Source organism: Triticum urartu, chromosome 2A, assembly GCF_056163025.1.
Source record: "Triticum urartu cultivar PI428250 chromosome 2A, HENAU_Tu73, whole genome shotgun sequence".
Lineage (NCBI taxonomy): Eukaryota > Viridiplantae > Streptophyta > Magnoliopsida > Poales > Poaceae > Triticum > Triticum urartu.
This window is the reverse complement of record NC_141874.1, coordinates 70,393,436-70,414,664: the sequence shown is the minus strand read 5'-3', so window position 1 is coordinate 70,414,664 and position 21,229 is coordinate 70,393,436. Positions and strand designations below refer to the sequence as shown.

The 21,229-nt window shown below is 50.1% G+C and overlaps 1 protein-coding gene across 1 annotated transcript; it reads right to left on the bottom strand.

Moving 5' to 3' along the window:
• Nucleotides 1-17,902: 17,902 nt before the first annotated feature.
• Nucleotides 17,903-19,435, bottom strand: LOC147983832 (uncharacterized). The gene is made up of 3 exons (XM_087539604.1): nt 19,320-19,435; nt 18,658-18,772; nt 17,903-18,576 (listed from the first exon to the last, which is right to left on the bottom strand). Exons 1-3 carry the CDS (start codon nt 19,398-19,400, stop codon nt 18,233-18,235), a joined length of 540 nt encoding a protein of 179 aa, XP_087395730.1. The 5' UTR covers nt 19,401-19,435; the 3' UTR covers nt 17,903-18,232.
• Between the last annotated feature and the right edge of the window lie 1,794 nt (nt 19,436-21,229).

The following is a 21,229-nucleotide window of genomic DNA, read 5'->3' as shown; positions in this document are numbered from 1 at the left end:
ATGCGGGGGAGGGGCAAGGGGTCCTTTGGGCAAGCCTTGTTAAGGTCTTTAAAATCAACGCACAGGCGCCAAGATTTGTCCTTCTTTGGTACCATCAACAGGTTTGCTAGCCAGTCCAGATGTTTTATATCTCTGATGAATCCGGCCTCCAATAGCTTTGCTAGCTCCTCTCCCATGGCATGTCTATTAGGTTCGAAAAAACGCCGAAGAGCTTGTTTGACAGGTTTGAATCCTGTTTGGATATTTAAGCTATGCTCGGCCAGCCTGCGTGGGATTCCTGGCATGTCTGAAGGGTGCCAGGCGAAAATGTCCCAGTTCTCTCATAGGAACTCTCGCAGTGCGGCATCTACATCAGGGTTTAACTGTGCCCCGATGGAAGCTGTTTTATTGGGGTCCGTTGGATGGACTTGGAATTTGACTATTTCGTCCGCCGGTTTAAAGGAGGTGGACTTGGATCTTTCGTCGAGTACCACATCGTCCCTATTCACCGTAGAGCGCAGCGCAGTCAGTTCCTCAGCCGCTAGGGCTTCGGATAGTGCCTCGAGGGCCAGTGCGGCTGTCTTGTTTTCGGCGCGGAGTGCTATGTCCGGATCACTAGCGAGAGTGATGATCCCGTTAGGCCCGGGCATCTTGAGCTTCATGTACCCGTAATGGGGTATTGCTTGGAAGATTGTAAACGCTTCCCGCCCTAGCAGAGCGTGATAACCGCTACTGAACGGAGCCAAGTGGAACGTGACCTCTTCGGACCTGTAATTATCCGGCGTGCCGAACACCACATCTAGTGTGATTTTTCCTGTACAGCGCGCTTCCCGACTGGGGATTATTCCTCTAAAGGTTGTGCTGCTTCGCTCAATGCGGTTCCAATCTATTTCCATTTTTTGAAGGGTTTCCTCATAAATGAGGTTCAATCCGCTGCCGCCGTCCATGAGTACCTTGGTAAGACGAAAGCCGTCCACTATTGGACTGAGGACCTATGCGGCTGGTGCTCGGGCTGTTCAGAATTTAGGTTCATCACTGGCGTTAAAGGTAATAGCCGTGTCACTCCATGGGTTTATTGTTGTTACTTGGTAGACTTCGGCAAGGCTGCGGAGTGTCCTTTTTCGCATATTATTTGATGCGAAAGTCTCGAAGACTATTAATACCGTATTGGTGTCTCTGGGGTGGCTTTCTGTGGCCTCCGGAATTAGGACATTTTCGCCAATTTTGGCCACCTGCCGGAGTATCCAACATGCTCTAAGGCTGTGAGTTGGTGTGGCGTCCTCTGTACTATGGATTTTACAGGGTCCATTAAGCCATCCTTCCAGTACGGTTCCATGCCCTGTAGAGGGTTTTTGCTTTTTGGTGTTTGACCCGGGTGTCTGGCGATGATGCACCCTTTTATTTCGGACTGGGTTTGTATTCAGGGCCGGATCGTCCCAAAATTTTATTTCGGTTTTCCAGGCGCTTTCCATCGTTCAGTACTTTCGTACGATGGACCCCAAGTCAGCGAAGCGTGCAATATCATGGCGACTTATGGCGTTGAGGATTCCCTTGTCCGTGCAATTATTGCAAAAGATTGAGATTGCGTCTTCCTCGCGGCAGTCCTTTATCATGTTTTTAACCAGGAGGAATCTGGCCCAGTAATGATGTACTGTTTCATCGGGCTCTTGCCTGATTTGGGATAGATCGCTTATGTTCGGGTGGGTGGGCAGAATTAAATCCAAAGCCTCACCCCATCTGAGGCTCCGAGGCCAGCGAATTTCTGAACTCGAAAATTTGGATTCCTGGATGTTGTCCAATGAATCCAGCCCGTCGACTGACTCTAAGTTCAGGTCTTGAGTGATATCCTCCCCTCCACGGGTATCCGGCTTGGAGAGATCGGGAATCCGGACGTAGCTAGTCCTTAAGATAGATGAAGGGTCGTCGCACTGTCTGTAACACCCCGGATGTAACTTTCCATATTCGTATCCAACTCTTGCCATTTCCAGCGTTAACTTATATTTATTTCTCGGGTTCGGGTCTTTGTCTCCATGTGTTGTTTTCGTTTTCATGCATCTCATATCATGTCATCATGCGCATTGCATTTGCATACGTGTTCATCTCATGCATTCGAGCATTTTCCCCGTTGTCCGTTTTGCATTCCGGCGCTTCGTTCTCCTCCGGTGGTCATTTCTAGCTTTCTTTCGTGTGTGGGGATTAAACATTTCCGGATTGGACCGAGACTTGTCATGCGGCCTTGGTTTACTACCGGTAGACCGCCTGTCAAGTTTCGTATCATTTGGACTTCGTTTGATACTCCAACGGTTAACCGAGGGACCGAAAAGGCCTCGTGTGTGTTGCAGCCCAACACCCCCCAAATTTGGCCCAAAACCCACCAAACTCTGCTCCATGTCCTAGATCGTTCGATCACGATCGCGTGGGCGAAAACCGCACCTCATTTGGACTCTCCTAGCTCCACTTACGCCTATTTAAACACCCCCCATTTCGGATCTCGTCTTCCTCCGCGTCCGCCTCCTAAAAAAAAAGATCCATCTTCCCCCGCGCCGGGCCGGACGTGTCCGCCCGCGCCGGACGTTGTCCGCCCCACCGCCGCAGCGAATCCTGCGCCGCCACGTGGGCGAGGCCCACATCGCCGCCGCCGAGGCCCGGGAGCCCGAGGCCGGCCCCCGCGGCCCGTCTCCGCGCCGCCGCTCCCCGCGCCCGACCCCGACGCCTGCGCCGCCTCCTTCCCCGACGCCGGTGACCGGCTCCCCGCCGCCGCTCGCCTCCCCGGTCCGGCAGCGCCCCGCCGCGCCGTTCCACGGCGTCCCCGACGCCGGCCGACCCCGCCGCTGCACCGCGCCTCCCCGCCGCCGCCGTCCGCGCCTCCCCGCCGGCGACCGCGCCCCGGCCTCCTCTTCCTCTCTTGCTCCGGCGGGATCCCAGCGAACCTCGTCGCGCGCGCCAGCTACAGTACTGCTACAGTGCCGCGAGATCCAGATCTGGAATTCGAAACCCTAGGGTTGACTTTCCCTTCCCCCCCTCTTGAATTTTTATGCCTACTTTGACTGCTTGTATCTCCGCAACCGTAGCTCCGTTTTGGGCGTATAATATATCAAAATCTTCGTCTCGACATGCACATCATTTCATTCCATTGCATCATTTGCATTTGAGGTCATCTTGATGCTCAAAATGCTGTTAGAAGGAGGCTTCGTGAGTTAAATTGCAGATCCGTTAGTTCATCATGCACTTTTGTCATTTTTGCCATGTTTAATCCGTGCATGATATGCCTGTGCCCCTTTGGGATGAATTGTTAATCATTTTGTCTTCTTTCCAGAGGTGCCACCCATGCATTTTTAGGATGTGTGTGTTGTCTTATGCAAGCTTGCGAAGAGAGGTACCTGAGATTGCTGATTTCAGGGACTTAGTGATTTTCACTAAGTCTGGGATATTTTAGTTCATGATGCTATATGTCCAGCTTGTTTCCTAGTGATCCGTGCCTCTTTTGAGGATGATCAGTAAGGGAGTTTCGATATTTATGTTATGCTCTATCGATCCATGTCTTTGTTTGCATATGTGGAGTGCTCTAGGTTGACTCAATCGAGCTCAACTTTTGCTTCGTTGTTAATCTGGGCAGATCATTAACTTGTTTGCGATTTTGCCGATGCTACCGTTAGTGTTCCGTGCATGCTATGCCTTTGTTCTTTCCATGTGTAGCTAGCATATTGTGCCTTCTTTCTGGTTATATGCTTGCCTTGCCATGACTTGCACCGTAGTGAGTGCATCGAGCTCGTTTACATGCCTTCGTGAGTTAAATTTCTGCATGTCTCAGTTTTCACAAAGTCTGAAAACTGATTGTGTTCGAGCTATGTTCGTGAGCTCGGTAGAGTATTTTGTGAACCCTTTTGTCCCCAGGTCACTTTGGGTGTTTTGTTAAGATTGTTGAGTAGCTCCATGCCATGTTCTTACTTGTCATGTTCAGGTCTTTTATCATGTTTTTTTGCTGCTCCAAAGAGAGCATCGTGATCTGAAATTTCAGGCTAGTGTTAATTTCACTAAGTCTGGAATCTGTTTTGCATATTCATTTTTTGCCATGCTTGTTTGAACCTCTTAATGGATGAATTTGCCTATGGCTCAGTGCTAGTGTTTTGTTAACCATCTTGTGTAAATCACTGCCATGTATTTTGTTTTCATGTTTGGTGGCTGTAGCATGTTCATTTCGTTGCATTTAGATGCCTACTTGCTGTAAATCGTAGACCGGTGTCATATCTTAAAACGCTTGCCATTTCCAAACCGTAACTCCGATTCCAATGATCTTTATATCGTTTTCAAGCGATTTCATCCCCTCTATCCAGTGGCACCCTTGGAATTCCATGTTGGGGCCAGGTTCATGCATTTCCTGTCATATCTTGCATTTTGCATCCCGCATCGCATCCCGCATAGCATGTCATCATTTCATCATATTGCTTGGTCTTGCACATGGTTGAATGTATCCTTGTTGCTTGTTTGTCTTGTTGGGTAGAGCCGGGAGACGAGTTCGCTACCGAGGAGCCCGTTGAGTTTGCTTGTGAGGATCCAGTCAACTTTGACAACTGTGCAGGCAAGATGATCATACCCTCGAAATCACTACTATCTTTGCTAGTTTGCTCGCTCTTTTGCTTTGCCACTGCTACGATGCCTACCACTTGCTTGTCAGCCTCCCAATTGCATGATTGAACCTCTAACCTACCATTGTCCTAGCAAACCGTTGATTGGCTATGTTACCGCTTTGCTCAGCCCCTCTTATAGCGTTGCTAGTTGTAGGTGAAGATTGGAGCCGTTCCTTGTTGGAACATTTATTTACTTGTTGGGATATCATTATATTGCTATGTTATCTTAATGCATCTATATACTTGGTAAAGGGTGGAAGGCTCGGCCTCTCGCCTAGTGTTTTGTTCCACTCTTGCCGCCCTAGTTTCCGTCATATCGGTGTTATGTTCCCGGATTTTGCATTCCTTACGCGGTTGGGTTATAATGGGAACCCCTTGATATTTCGCCTTGATTAAAGCTTTTCCAGCAATGCCCAACCTTGGTTTTACCATTTGCCACCTAGCCTTTTCTTTCCCTTGGGTTCTGCAGACTCAAGGGTCATCTTATTTTAACCCCCCCCCCCGGGCCAGTGCTCCTCTGAGTGTTGGTCCACCTGTCAGCTACCGGTGGCCACCAGGGGCAACTCTGGGCTGGCCTACCCGTCCCTAGGACAATCTGAGTGTGCCCTGAGAAAGAGATATGTGCAGCTCCTATCGGGATTTGTCGGCACATTCGGGCGGTGTTGCTGGTCTTGTTTTAACCTGTCGAATTGTCTTGTTGTACCGGGTTACCGAGTCTGATCGGTGTGTCTCGGGTGGAGGTCTATTCCTTCGTTGACCGTGAGAGCTTGTCATGGGCTAAGTTGGGACCCCCTGCAGGGATTGAACTTTCGAAAGCCATGCCCGCGGTTATGGGCAGATGGGAATTTGTTAATGTCCGGTTGTAGATAACTTAAACCTTAATTAATTAAAACGAATCAACTGTGTGTGTTGCCGTGATGGCCTCTTCTCGGCGGAGTCCGGGGAGTGGACACGGTGTTGGAGTTATGCTTGCACAGGTTGTTCCTCTAGTTTCTCGCTCGCGCCTTGCCTCCTCTTCTCGCTCTCTTTTGCGGATAAGTTAGCCACCACTTATGCTAGTCGCTTGCTGCAGCTCCACATATACTTGCCTTATCCTTCCTATAAGCTTAAATAGTTTTGATCGCGAGGGTGCGAGATTGCAGAGTCCTTGTGGCTCACAAATACTATAATTCCAGATGCAGGTCCAGGTGATTCCGCTCCAGGTGACGAGTACGAGCTCAAGTGGGAGTTCGACGAGGACTCCCAGCGTTATTATGTTTCCTTTCCCGATGATCAGTAGTGGTGCCTAGTTGGGGTTATCGATTCAGGGCCTTGTCGCATGTTGGGGGTCTTTTCTATTTTGGCACCGTAGTCGGGCCATGAGTGATTTGTATGATGGATGTTATTTATGTACTTTGATGTGACGTGGCGAGTGTAAGCCAACTATGTATCTCCCCTTTATTATGTATTACATGGGATGTTTGTGATGATTTCCTAACTTGCGACATTGCTTTCAATGCGGTTATGTCTCTAAGTCGTGCCTCGACACGTGGGAGCTATAGCCGCATCGAGGGCGTTACACTGTCCCTCTACCACGGCAACGTGATGGGCGACTTGGGGAGAGTTAATCTCTCTCAGATCGGGTTTAGGCCCAATCTGGTCGTAATCCGTAGCGACTCCCAGGGCGGCGATGCAATCCAAGAGCTCGTTTATGGAGGAGAGCTCCATTGGATCTAACTGCTCGGCGAGTTCCGAGCTGACATGAAGATTGTTTTCGATGGATCAAGAGGTCATCGTCGGCGCAGAAGCCGAACAGGCGGTCATAAGAAAACCACCTAGCCGGAGGGTTTGGCCGACAGCTAAAGCTCCCTTAGCAACGGTGCCATTTTTAAAGACGGGACGAGGCATCCTTCCTGATGGCGACGACACAGAGGAACTCTCAATGAAAGCACCAATGTCGGTGTCAAAACCGGCGGATCTCGGGTAGGGGTCCCGAATTGTGCGTCTAGGCCGGATAGTAACAGGAGGCAGGGGACACAAAGTTTTACCCAGGTTCGGGCCCTCTCTATGGAGGTAAAACCCTACGTCCTGCTTGATTAATATTGATGATATGGGTAGTACAAGAGTAGATCTACCACGAGATCAGAGAGGCTAAACCCTAGAAGCTAGCCTATGGTATGATTGTTGTTCTATATGTTGTCCTACGGACTAAAACCCTCCGGTTTATATAGACACCGAAGAGGGTTAGGGTTACACAAAGTCGGTTACAATGGTAGGAGATCTATATATCCGTATCGCCAAGCTTGCCTTCCACGCCAAGGAAAGTCCCTTCCAGACACGGGACGAAGTCTTCAATCTTGTATCTTCATAGTCCAGGAGTCCGGCCGAAGGTATAGTCCGGCTATCCGGACACCCCCTAATCCAGGACTCCCTCAGTGGTGCTATCGTACATCCACGTTGATGGAGACTTCAACCCACGAAGGGTAATGGTTTCGCGAGTCCACGGATGGCTCCACCCACGAAGGGTCCATGTAGAAGCAACCTTGTCTATCCCACCATGGCCGTCGCCCACGAAGGACTTTCCTCACTAGGGTAGATCTTCACGAAGTAGGCGATCTCCTTGCCCTTACAAACTCCTTGGTTCAACCCCACAATCTTGTCGGAGGCTCCCAAGTGACACCTAGCCAATCTAGGAGACACCACTCTCCAAGAAGTAACAAATGGTGTGTTGATGATGAACTCCTTGCTATTGTGCTTCAAATGATAGTCTCCCCAACACTCAACTCTCTCTCATAGGATTGGATTTGGTAGAAAGAAGATTTGAGTGGAAAGCAACTTGAGGAAGGCTAGAGATCAAGATTTATGTGGTTAGCATGGAATATCTTGACCTCAACACAAGTGTAGGTGGTTCTCTCTCAGAAAATATGTATTGGAAGTGTAGGCATGTTCTGATGGCTCTCTCTGCGAATGAAGAGTGGGTGGAGGGGTATAAATAGCCTCCACAAAAAATCTAACTGTTACACACAAATCACCAAACTCGGTGGGACCAATTCAGAGAACTCGGTCAGACCGATATGATTCATAATGTGACCGTTAGGTGTTTCGGTGGGACCGACTGGATCAACTCGGTGGGACCGATGTTCTAGGGTTAGGGTAAATCCAAAACTCGGTGGGACCGATTTGGGTAATAAGTGAAACAGAGAGTTGGCCAAGCAAACTCGGTGGGGCCGATTGTATATCTCGGCGGGACCGAAAATATTGCAATAGGTAACAGAGAGTTTTCAAGCCTATCTCGGTGAGACCGAGATCCCATCGGTGAGACCGAACTGATTAGGGTTTCTGGCTGTGGCTATGTCAACTGAACTCGGTGGCTCCGGATAGAAAGAATCGGTGGGGCCGAGTTTGACTTTTGATTTGGGACAAATTTGGAAGTGAGAAAGTGGTTGAGGGCTTTGGAGCATATCACTAGGAACTTTGAGCAAGCAAGCCATTAAGCAACACCTCATCCCTTCTTAATAGTATTGGATTTCCTATGGACTCAATGCGATCTTGGATCACTAAAATAGAAAATGTAGAGTCCTGAGCTTTGAGCTTGAGCCAATCCTTTGTCCTTAGAATATTGAAGGGATTCCACATCCTCTAGTCCATGCCACTCCATTGTTGAACTTGTCTGAAACATACTAGGTAGAAACATTAGTACAACAAGAGATATGTTGACATTAATTACCAAAATCACCCAGGGAGCACTTGTGCTTTCAACGATCATCATTATTAGAGCATTGTCCCAGTGAGGAAAGGATGATGGAGACTATGATTCCCACACAAGTCGGGATGAGACTCCAGACGAAAAATAAAAAAAATAAAAAAAGAGGCCAAAAAAAGGAAAAGGCCCAACTAAAAAAATGAAATGAGAGAAAAAGAGAGAAGGGACAATGTTACTATCCATTTTCCACACTTGTGCTTCAAAGTAGCACCATAATATTCATAATAGAGAGTCTCTTATGTTGTCACTTTCATAAACTAGTGGGAAATTTACATTATAAAACTTGGCTTGTATATTCCAATGATGGGCTTCCTCAAATTGCCCTAGGTCTTCATGAGCAAGCAAGTTGGATGCACACCCACTTAGTTTCTTTTGTTGAGCTTTCATACACTTATAGCTCTAGTGCATCTGTTGCATGGCAATCCCTACTCACTCACATTGATATCTATTAATGGGCATCTCCATAGCCCGTTGATACACCTAGTTGATGTGAGACTATCTCCTCCCTTTTGTCTTCTCCACAACCACCATTCTATTCCACCATAGTGCTATATCCATGGCTCACGCTCGTATATTGCATGAAGATTGAAAAAGTTTGAGAACATCAAAAGTATGAAACAATTGCTTGGCTTGTCATCGGGCTTGTGCATGATTTAATACTTTGTGTGATGAAGATAGAGCATAGCCATACTATATGATTTTGTAGGGATAACTTTCTTTGGCCATGTTATTTTGAGAAGACATGATTGCTTAGTTAGTATGCTTGAATTATTATTATTTCTATGTCAATATTAAACTTTTATCTTGAATCTTTCGGATCTGAACATTCATGCCACAATAAAGAAAAATTACATTGAGATATATGTTAGGAAGCATTCCACATCAAAAATTCTGTTTTTATCATTTACCTACTCGAGGACGAGCAAGAATTAAGCTTGGGGATGCTTGATACGTCTCCAACGTATCTATAATTTTTTATTGTTCCAGGCTATTATATTATCTATTTTGGATGTTAATGGGCTTATTTTTACACTTTTATATTATCTTTGGGACTAACCTATTAACCGGAGGCCCAGCCCAAATTGTTGTTTTTTGCCTATTTTAGGGTTTCGCCGAAAAGGAATATCAAACAGAGTCCAAACGGAATGAAACCTTCGGGAGCGTTATTTTTGGAACAAACATGATCTAGGAGACTTGGAGTGGACGTCAAGAATCAATCAAGGAGGCCACGGGGTAGGGGGTGTGATGAAGCTATGTACCTAGGGTAGGGTCATGGACCTGTCCTAACTGCCCTACCCAAGGACATCTCTAGAAGAAATCACCTTTCAATCGACTTGGAGGTGTTCCACTCGACAGACTCGAAGAAACTCGACCAAGAAGCAATCACTCGACCAAGATCCAACCACTCGACGGCCAGGAGACCTAAAGTCACTCCGCACGCTAACGGTCGGTCATTAAATAGCTTTTGTGGTCATCATAGCACTTTATTACTAGCGTTACCAGTAACGCCCCGCCTTAATGTACATTGAACCCTTTGTAATGTGGGCTGGCCGGGGTCCTGGCGCACTCTATATAAGCCACCCCCCTCCTCCGAGACAAGGGTTCGCACCTCTGTAACTCATACTCACATAATCCAATCGACCGCCTCCGGGCTCCGAGACATAGGGCTATTACTTCCACCGAGAAGGGCCTGAACTCGTAAACCTTGCGTGCTTACAACTTCTCCATAGCTAAGATCTTGCCTCTCCATACTTACCCCCCTACACTACTGTCAGACTTAGAACCACGACAGTCGGCGCCCACCATGGGGCCGGTGTTTTAACGTTTGTTGGAGGAGTGGCGACCTTTTCCGACCCGAATCATCATGGTTTTCGGCGGAGTTTCGGTGGAGGGCCACGAGATCCGTCTCGGCGCACTCACGTTCATCGTCGACGACTCTGCTTGGCTCCAGGAGGCTCCGCTCGACGTGGACGCACTCCCTGCTCGCGGGGCAACGCACTTTAGCGCGTACGTCCGTGGCGTTCTCCTGCGGCAACCGTCGACCCCCTACCGGTCGGCTCCTGTGTTGTCCTCCCTCCCCGTTTCCCGCCGGCGCAAGCGCTCCGGTCGGTCGAGACTTCAGCGGTGGGTGAGGCACGCGGTGGCACGTCAGTCGGCCACACCTCAAGTCGCGGCGATCGAGCCCGACGAATCCCTCTACGGCCTGTTCAACCTGTCGACTGGCTCCGCAGAGACCGCATCCGAGTGCGACAGCAGCGATCCGGCGGCGGAGGTTCTAATGGTCGATGGACCACCCAGTCCTCCTGGTTTTCCCGGCACCGACGGAGGCGCGGGTGGAGGCGACACGTCGCGTCTCCATGAGGAGTATCTTCCCGAGCCTCTCACGTCGCTGCAGAGAGAAGAACTTCGCCGCCGAAACATGGATGCACTGCACACTCCTATCGTTGGAGAAACCCCCGAGGCTCGCGCCTTGGAGGACACGCGCTTGGCAAACTTGGCTGAGTGCACTCGACTGGAGAACCTCCAGCGAGTACTCGACGAGAATGCACGACAACGGGTTCCCGAATCCAGTCGACGTCAGCTCTTCCCGCCCCCGCAGGTATATCGGACTCCGATTCAGAATTTAGCAGCTGCGGCCCGTATAGCGGAGTCGATTCAGCCTTCCCAGTCGGAGGCTGGCAGAGGCTTATTGCAGATCAGAGCGTTACTCCGGGCAGCAGGAGATCAGAATTTCGTTGTTTCTCAGTCGCGGAACAGGATTCACAGCAGATCTGTTGCCGCAGACACGGTCCAGTCGGCTCACAGCCCGAGATCGCCCCCGAGGCGTGAGGGACGTGGAGACCGGCGTGACCAGTATGGGAACCATGAGCAGTATGATCACCGAGTCGATCGTGACGGTCGACATCGAGTGCCCACGCCTCCCCCGAGGAGCGGGTCATATGTGCCTCGCCAGCAGGATGACAGGCGCCCTCATAGTGGTGGGTGAAGGATTCCAGTCGACCCCAGAGGGCCAGGCTTTGACGCGAGATCCATTCTCGTCCAGGGTTTGGTCGACAGGAACAGGGCTCACCGAGAAGGTCACGACAGAGATGCACCTACCGGCAGCAGAGTACATGTTTCGGGGCCAGAGTGCTTTGGTAGAGCCATCAGGGCCGTTGTGATTCCTCCCAACTTCAGGTTGGCGACTGGAGTCAGTAAGTTCACTGGCGAGTCCAAGCCCGATACATGGCTTGAGGACTACCGAGTGGCCGTCCAGATTGGCGGCGGCAATGATGAAGTGGCCATGAAGCACCTGCCTCTCATGTTGGAGGGCTCGGCCAGAGCATGGCTGAACCAGTTAGCACCTAGAAGCATTTGTACTTGGGAGGATCTCTCCCGAGTGTTCGTCACCACATTTGAAGGCACGTGCAAGCGACCGGCAGGGCTGATGGAACTGCGGTCTTGCGTACAGAAGCTGAATGAAACTTTGAGGGATTACATCCAGAGGTGGATCACGTTACATCACTCGGTGGAGAATGTGCCTGACCACCAAGCAGTTTGTGCCTTCAAGGAAGGCGTCAAGTACAGAGAACTGAATTTGAAATTCGGTCGAACCGGAGATATGTCCCTGAATCGGATGATGGAGATTGCCACCAAGTACGCTAATGGTGAAGATGAGGATCGACTCAGGAGTGGCAAGCTCAAGTCAGTCGCCCAAGAAACCGGAGGAAATTCCAATCAGAAACAGAAGCAGAAAGCCAAGCCAGCGGCTCCCGGGGAAGCCTTGGCTTTAACCCAAGGAAAGTTTAAAGGGAAACCTAAAGGACCTTGGAACCCCAAAAAGGTTAAAGACCAGGACGGAAATGATGTGTTGGACTTACCATGTCTCGTCCACACAAAGAAAGATGAAGAGGGTAATTTCATTTACTCGAAACATACCACTCGACAGTGTCGACTCTTGATCCAGCAGTTCCAGGGCAAGCAGCCCAAAGGTAAGGAAAATAAGTCGAACAAGGTCGAGGACAAATAAGACAGTGACGATAGATACCCTCAAGTCAATTCCACTCTGATGATTTTTGCCGATGTTGAAAGCAAAAGTCGACTGAAAGTTATTAACCGAGAGGTGAATATGGTTGCTCCGGCGACACCAAGTTATTTGAAATGGTCTCAGACTGCCATAACATTCGACCAGTCCGACCACCCAACACACATCGCCACCCCTGGGAGGCAAGCCTTGGTGGTCAACCCAGTTGTTGAAGGCACTCGACTGACCAAAGTCCTGATGGATGGTGGCAGTGGTTTGAACATATTGTACGCTGAGACGTTGAAAGGGACGGGCATTCCGATGTCCAGACTCAGTGCCAGCAACATGAGTTTCCATGGGGTCATTCCTAGGAAGAAGGCTGAATCACTCGGCTAGATTGCTCTTGATGTGGTTTTCGGTGATTCCAAGAATTACCGCAAAGAGAAGTTGACATTTGAAGTTGTAGACTTCCAGAGTGCCTACCACGCTATTTTGGGCAGGCCGGCTTATGCACGCTTCATGGCCCGACCGTGTTATGTGTATCTCAAATTGAAGATGCCTGGCCCCAAAGGTGTGATCACTATTACGGGCAATCGGAAGAAAGCGGAAGAATGTTTTCAGAAAGGTTTGAAGATCGCCGATGCTCAGATGGCAGTGGTGGAGTTGCAGGAATACCAGAAGACTGCAGACCCGAGTGATTTGTTGCGAGCCAAGAAGCCCGCTACAGAGTCAGCTTTTCAATCGACTGGCGATACGAAGACAGCTCACATCCACCCGACCGACCCCAGCGCTGCTCCAACTCATATCTCGACAACACTCGACTCCAAATAGGAAGAAGCGCTCATCCAGTTCCTCCGTGAGAACTGGGACATTTTCGCATGGAAGCCCTCTGACATGCCGGGTGTTCCCAGGGAGCTGGCTGAGCACCGCCTAAGAGTCGACTCAAAAGTAAAACCTGTCAAGTAACATCTCCGATGGTCCGCCGTCCAGAAGAGAAAGGCCATTGGCGAAGAGGTGGCTCGGCTCTTAGCGGCGGAGTTCATCCGAGAAATCTACCACTCCGAGTGGCTCGCCAATGTTGTCATGGTCCCCAAGAAGGACAAGTCACTTCGCATGTGCATTGACTTTAAACATATCAATCGGGCCTGCCCGAAAGATCATTTTCCTCTCCCCCGCATCGACCAGATAGTCGACTCGACTGCGGGATGTGAGCGACTATCTTTTTAGACGCCTATTCCGGGTACCATCAGATCCGTCTGTATGGACCTGACGAGATCAAAACAGCTTTCATCACTCCATTCGGGTGCTTCTGTTATGTTACCATGCCATTCGGCCTCAAGAATGCCGGAGCCACATTCATGAGGATGATTCAGAAGTGTTTGCTCACCCAAATCAGTCGGAATGTGGAGGCGTACATGGATGATATTGTGCTCAAGTCACGGAAGGGTTTCGACCTACTGACTGACCTTGCTGAAACCTTTGCCAACCTCAGAAGGTTTGATATCAAGCTTAATCCATCAAAATGCACATTCGGGGTTCCTGGTGGAAAGTTACTCGGTTTTCTCGTTTCTGAACGGGGAATCGATGCCAATCCAGAAAAAGTCGGTACTATACTCCGAATGAAAAGTCCTGTGCGAGTGCACGATGTTCAGAAGCTTACTGGTTGCTTGGCCGCCCTAAGTCGATTCATATCTCGTCTCGGTGAAAAGGCATTGCCTCTTTACCGATTGATGAAGAAGTCTGACAAGTTCGAGTGGACTCCTGAAGCTGACGCAGCGTTCGCAGAGCTCAAAGCTCTGCTCTCCACCCAATCAGCAAGGAGCCTTTGCTGCTTTACATTGCAGCCACAGGACAAGTTGTCAGTATGGTACTTACGGTCGAGCGGGAAGAAGAAGGGAAAACCTTCAAAGTTCAGCGCCCAGTGTATTATATTTCTGAAGTCTTGACCCCATCGAAGCAAAGATATCCTCATTATTAGAAGCTCGTATATGGGATTTATATGACCACAAAGAAAGTTGCCCACTACTTCTCTGATCATTCCGTTACAGTCGTCAGCGACGCTCCGTTGTCAGAGATCTTGCATAACAGGGACACAACTGGTCGAGTGGCAAAATGGGCGATTGAACTCCTTCCTCTAGATATCAAGTTTGAGGCAAAGAAAGCTATCAAGTCCCATGCAATCGCGGATTTCGTCGCCGAGTGGTTTGAACAGCAACTGCCGACTCAGGTTCACTCAGAGCATTGGACCATGTTCTTTGACGGTTCCAAGATGCTAAATGGTTCCGGCGCCGGAGTGGTGTTGGTCTCCCCCAGAGGAGATAAACTCAGATATGTTCTTCAAATCCACTTTGATTCCTCTAACAACGAGGCAGAATACGAAGCACTTTTATATGGGTTGCGCATGGCCATTTCACTCGGTGTCCATCGCCTCATGGTCTATGGCGACTCAGATTTGGTGGTCAATCAAGTGATGAAGGAATGGGACGTTAGAAGTCCAGCCATGACTGGTTATTGCAATGCAGTGAGAAAGCTGGAGAAGAAATTCGAGGGGTTAAAGCTTCATCACATACCCCGACTGAAAAATCAAGCAGCTGATGATCTGGCAAAAATAGGTTCCAAAAGAGAAGCCATTCCCAGCAATGTGTTTTTGGAACACATCCACACACCATCAGTCTAGGAGGATCCCTTCACTGAAGAGGCCCCACAACCAAAAAGCACCACGGATCCGACTGAAGTTGAAGTTCCAGCTGTGGTCGACCTGATCATGGAAGTCTTGGTTATCACTCCCGTCTGGACAGAACCGTACATCGCGTACATCCTAAGGAAAGAACTCCCAGAAGACGAAGAAGAGGCTCGACAGATCGTCCGTCGATCCAAGGCCTTTATAGTCATAAAGGGACAGTTATATAGAGAAAGCGCGACTGGGGTCGGCCAGAAGTGTATTACACCAGAAGAAGGTCAAATGATCCTTAACGATATCCACTCGGGGACCTGTGGTCATCATGCATCCTCTCGGACCATTGTGGCTAAAGCATACCGAGCGGGGTTCTACTGGCCAAGAGCCAATGAGATGGCAAAAGAGATAGTCGACAAATGTGAAGGATGTCAGTATTACTCCAATATGCCGCACAAGCCCGCGTCAGCCCTGAAAACCATTCCACTCGTCTGGCCTTTCGCTGTTTGGGGGCTAGACATGGTTGGACCATTGAGAACAGGCAGGAGCGGCTTCACTCATGTGCTGGTAGTAGTCGACAAGTTCACCAAATGGATTGAAGCCAAGCCTATCAAGAATCTTGATGCTTGCACCGCTATCAGTTTCATCAGAGAGTTGATATTCAGCTGTGGAGTTCCACACAGCATCATCACCGACAACGGGTCAAACTTCGATTCCGAGAAATTCAGGGCCTTTTGCACCTCTCAGGGCACTCAGGTCGACTATGCTTCGGTCGCTCACTCCCAGTCGAATGGGCAAGCAGAAAGGGCAAACGGCCTAATTCTCAAAGGACTGAAACCCCGATTGATGCACGATCTCAAGCACGCAGCAGGTGCATGGGTCGACGAGCTTCCATCAGTCCTTTGGGGATTGAGGACAACCCCGAATCGATCGACCGGAAGAACCCCATTCTTTCTGGTCTACGGAGCCGAGGCAGTCTTACCGAGTGACCTGCTTCACAACGCTCCCAGAGTCGAGCTCTACTCAGAAGATGAAGCAGAACAAGCCCGGCAGGACGCAGTCGACCTCCTAGAAGAAGAAAGAGAAATGGCCTTGATTCGATCGACCATCTATCAGCAAGACTTGCATCGATTCCATGCCAGAAACGTGAAGAGCCGAGCCTTCCAAGAAGGAGACTTAGTCCTCCGAGTGGATCAGCAGAAACCACACAAGCTCGCTCCTACTTGGGAAGGCCCCTTCATAGTCACCAGAGTCCTCCACAATGGAGCATACCACCTCTACAATGTTGATCACCAGATTGATGAGCCACGAGCCTGGAATGCGGAGCTACTCCGCCCCTTTTATACTTAAATTCTCACTCGGATGAGATGTAATAAGAAAAAATCCTATAGTTTATTTATCAAAGACAAGAGCGTTATAATTTTCCCAGTGATTATTATTGTTTTTGTTTGCGTAAGAAATCCCCCAGTGGGTGGCTTAGCTGCGAATCCGCTTCGCCTAAGTTTGTAAAAACAGTTTCCTACCGAGTGGCGAGCCAGCCTCCCACTCGGGGGCTTAGCTGCGAATCCGTTTCGCCTAAGTTTGAAAAAATCCTACCGAGTGGAGAGCAATCCTCCCACTCGGGGGCTTAGCTGTAGTCCAGTACTTGCCTAAGTTCTCTCGCTGGAGACTTAGCTGCAGTCCGGCACTCGCCTAAGTTTGAAAAAATCCTACCGAGTGGAGAGCAATCCTCCCACTCGGGGGCTTAGCTGCAGTCCAGTACTCACCTAAGTTCTCTCACTTAGAGACTTAGCTGCGGTCCGGCACTTGCCTAAGTTTGAAAAAATCCTACCAAGTGGAGAGCAATCCTCCCACTCGGGGGCTTAGCTGCAGTCCAGTACTCGCCTAAGTTCTCTCACTTAGAGACTTAGCTGCAGTCCGGCACTCGCCTAAGTTTGAAAAAATCCTACCGAGTGGAGAGCAATCCTCCCACTCGGGGGCTTAGCTGCAGTCCAGTACTCGCCTAAGTTCTCTCACTTAGAGACTTAGCTGCAGTCCGGCACTCGCCTAAGTTTGAAAAAATCCTACCGAGTGGAGAGCAATCCTCCCACTCGGGGGCTTAGCTGCAGTCCAGTACTCGCCTAAGTTCTCTCACTTAGAGACTTAGCTGCAGTCCGGCACTCGCCTAAGTTTGAAAAAATCCTACCGAGTGGAGAGCAATCCTCCCACTCGGGGGCTTAGCTGCAGTCCAGTACTCGCCTAAGTTCTCTCACTTAGATACTTAGCTGCAGTCCAGAACTCGCCTAAGTACGAAACACATCTCAATCCTCAAGGACGACGAGGGGCAGGACGACTGCCACCTTCTCCCGGGGAGCTTCGCCACAAATACAATGCGCGATTCATCCCGCTCTACAGTAACAGGGTGTGGGTCGACTGCCGCCTTCCCCTGGGGAGCTTTGCCACAAATACAAGACATGGTTCGACTGCTTCCCTCTCCTTCGGAGCTGCGCTGCGAATACAAAAGTTGTCTCGAATGAAGAATGGGTTCACTCAGCAGGAGATTCATAAAGATATTCAACGGTAAACCAAGTTCAGGTAAATTCTAAAGGTTCCATATCACAGATCGAAGTACTCGGGCATGCAGCCCGAAAAAGTTTAATGGTTACAAAAACCACTCGGCATTCCGAGGCAAATTTAAGGTGGGACATAAGAGTTTGTTCACTCCGCGGGAGGAGGGCTGGCAGGCTCGACGAACTCATCCAGGTCGACGCCGTCGGCTATCCGAGTGGCTGCAGCGATGAAAGTCTCCATAAAGGTTCGGAAGTCATGCTTCTGGGTGTTGGCGACCATGATTGCTGCCAGTTTGTCCTGTCGCACCTCCTTGTAGGGGACACGAACCAAAGACAGAGCCACGTCAGCGCCACACTGAGCAGCAGACTTCTTCCACTCCTGCACTCGGTCTGGGATTTCATTTAGTCGAGTCATCAGGGACTCAAGATCATTTTGGAGCACAGCCTCTGGCCAAAGTGTCGGGTCAATCCGCGACATGGCGACCTTCAGTCGAGCCAACTAGTCCACGGCACTGTCGATGCGAGATTCCAGACGGAGCAGATTCATGGCAGTTTCATCTTTCACGGGAGAGTTGATTGGATCCAAACCTGGTTCGATCCGCCCAGTCTCCTCTTCAAAGTTCTGGCAAAACTCCGCATTCACGATCCAAGGATAAGTCAATTTTCGTACACTGAGTCGACACAAAAAAAATCAGTCGGAACAGAATGTGCACCTTCAAGCTTGATGAACAACTTCTTGGCAAGACTTCTCAGATAGCTCTCCAGATCATCCCTCCTGCGAGCAATGCCTTCCATTTTCTCGCCCTGGACGAGATTCGCCTTCTTCCAGCGTGAGCACTCCTTGTTGGAGTCATTCAGAGCGGTCTTTAGCCTGGTATTCTCTTCTTCTAACTGGCCGACCGAAGCCAGCTTCTGTTCGGCCAGAGCGGTCTTGTCGTCAGCCTCCTTACGAGCAGCAGCCAAATCCTGATCCTTCTTCGCTAGAGCTTCTCTCAGTTTTTCTACAAAGAAATGATGATTGATTCAGAAATAGCAGAAGGGTACTCAAGCCTAAAACTGACCAGTCGACAAACTCGTCTTACCAGCGGCGCCGTCTCTGACCTTTTGCAGCTCTGTCCTGGCCAGCTCCAAGTCAAGGTTCAGTTGAATCTGCTGCTTCTCCAAGTCAACAAAGCGAGCTCCAAGATCACAAGATTTCTGAAATCAAAGGGGAGAAGTTATTTTCACAGCAAAAAACAACAAAGGCAATAAATACTAAGACTACGGTCGACTGCCCGCAGTCCACCATAGTCTCGGGGACTACACCCAGTGGGTGCACTTTGCGTGCCCCCACCAGTTCTGATCCCACTCGACCGGCCCGACGAAGTCGAGTCCAAAAAAAAAGGCAGAAAGAGAGAAAGTAGAACTCAGACTACAGTCGACTGCCAGCAGTCCACCGTAGTCTCAGGGACTACACCCAGTGGGTGCACTTAGCGTGCCCCCACCGGTTCTGATCCCACTCAACCAGACCGAGTGGAAGAGACAAACTACCAGTTTGGTTTATACATTCGGCAAAATACAAAGACTACAGTCGACTGCCAGCAGTCCACCGTAGTCTCGGGGACTACACTCACTGGGTGCACTCAGCGTGCCCCCACTAGTCCAAAAATTCAATCGACGCACCCAGTGGGTGTACAGATGCAAAGATTTTCGGAAAGAATCTTCAGGTAGCATATCCTAACAGAACAAGTGGCGACCAACTAACCTGAACGTTGCTCTGGAGAGACGAGCTGGCATCATAGGCGGCTTGGCTGGCGTCCCGCACCGTCTTCATCTTCTCCATCATAATGCCCGCCTGGCGTATGGCTTCCCTAGCAGCATTCACCTTGTCCACTGGGACATGATGGGTCACAAAAACTGAAGGCGGGTCGATAGAGGCCCGAGCAATCGATGAAGAAGGCAAGGCACTCGACAGTGGCTCGGCGAAGGTAACAGAACCCCGATTGACGTCGCCAGTGTCTTGAACAACTGGTTCCGCCCTCGGCGTCGACTGCAGCGCTCACTTACAGGAGCTCGCCTATTCTTCCTCGTCAAAGGCCTCTCGGGCTCTTCATCATCATCAGGGAGGTCAATAATGTTGGGAGCTGAGCAAAGTTCAATTGCCAAAATCACGTCACCCAATGATGCACATTGCAGTTGAATCGACCGAATAAAGATAGTATGGCAGAAATCATACCCAGATTAGAAGTGACCGCATCCTCCATCACCTCATCATCATCCCTGTAAGCTGAGGTCCCGGAAGTGGCAGCGCTGACAATTCCAAAGTTCGTCCAGTTAAAACAAGAAAAACAAATAGTGCAGAGCGTCGAGTGAATACAAAGAGAGACACTCACACGGAGGCGACGGGGATATCAATCTTGATCTTCGGCAATGCCTTCCGAGTCCTCGGCTCTGCAACTTTGGGATGCTTTGGAGCCTTCTCAGTCGGGGTTGGTGAAGAGATCCGAGGACGCTTCGAAGACTGACCAGCCTGAACAGTTGCCTTGTCGCGGGCACTCGGCCGTTCTTGGTCAAGCTTGGATCGCCTCTCCCTGCGAGGGGGCGACTCGACTTCTTCTCCATCACTTGAGTCGTCGCCTCCTCCATCCCTTTCACCATCGGAAGTCCACTCGCCACTGTCGCCGCCACTCACCTCGCCTTCCAGAACTTGCTCTTGCTCCCCGTTGGGCATTGAATACATTTCAATAATGGCCTGAAAGAAATCAAGGAGAGCAAAGTCAGTCGATGCAATATAGGCAGCTGCCCGAGTGAATTCAGATTACAAGCAAAAAAACACGGAATCAGACCTGCTCTGGTGCATGAGACTGGTCGAATGGGGGAACTCTCCTGGCTCCCCTAGGATTGTCCTTGTTCCCGGTAATGCCCAACAGCCACTTCTCCAGTGTGTCGTCGTCAACCTCCTCCGGATGGATCCGACTGGAGTCTTCAAGACCCGAATACATCCACATCGGATGGTCTCGAGCTTGAAGAGGCTGGATGCGCCGCTGAAGGAAGACCTCCAAGAGATCCATACCAGTGACCCCGGCACGAATAAGCTGGACCACTCGATCGACCAACACCTTCACGTGCGCCTTCTCCTCCGGGAGCACCTTCAAAGGGGAGGGTTTCTCCACTCGGTCCATGGTAAAGGGAGGGAGGCCAGTCGATTGCCCTGGCAACGATTGGTCTTTACAGTAAAACCAGGTCGACTGCCATCCGCGAACTGAGTCAGGAAGAATCATGGCCGGAAAGGAGCTTTTTCCTCTCGTCTGGATGCCAAGGCCCCCAAACATCTGGATCACTTGGGTCCTCTCGTCACTCGGATTAGCCTTTTTCACTGTCTGGGAGCGACAAGTGAAAACATGCTTGAAAAGACCCCAGTGAGGCCGGCAACCCAGGAAATTCTCACACAAAGAAATGAAACGGCGAGATAAACGATTGAGTTGGGGGTAAAATGGTGGAGTTGTGCCCCAAAGAAGTTCAGGAACCCTCGAAAGAAATGGTGAGGAGGCAAGGAAAATCCAAGGTCGACGTGGGTGGCAAGAAGGACACGCTCACCCTCCCGAGGTTGCGGCTCAGATTCCTTCCCCGGAAGCCGCGCCGAGTCGTAGGGGATCAGCCCCCCTTCGGCCAGGT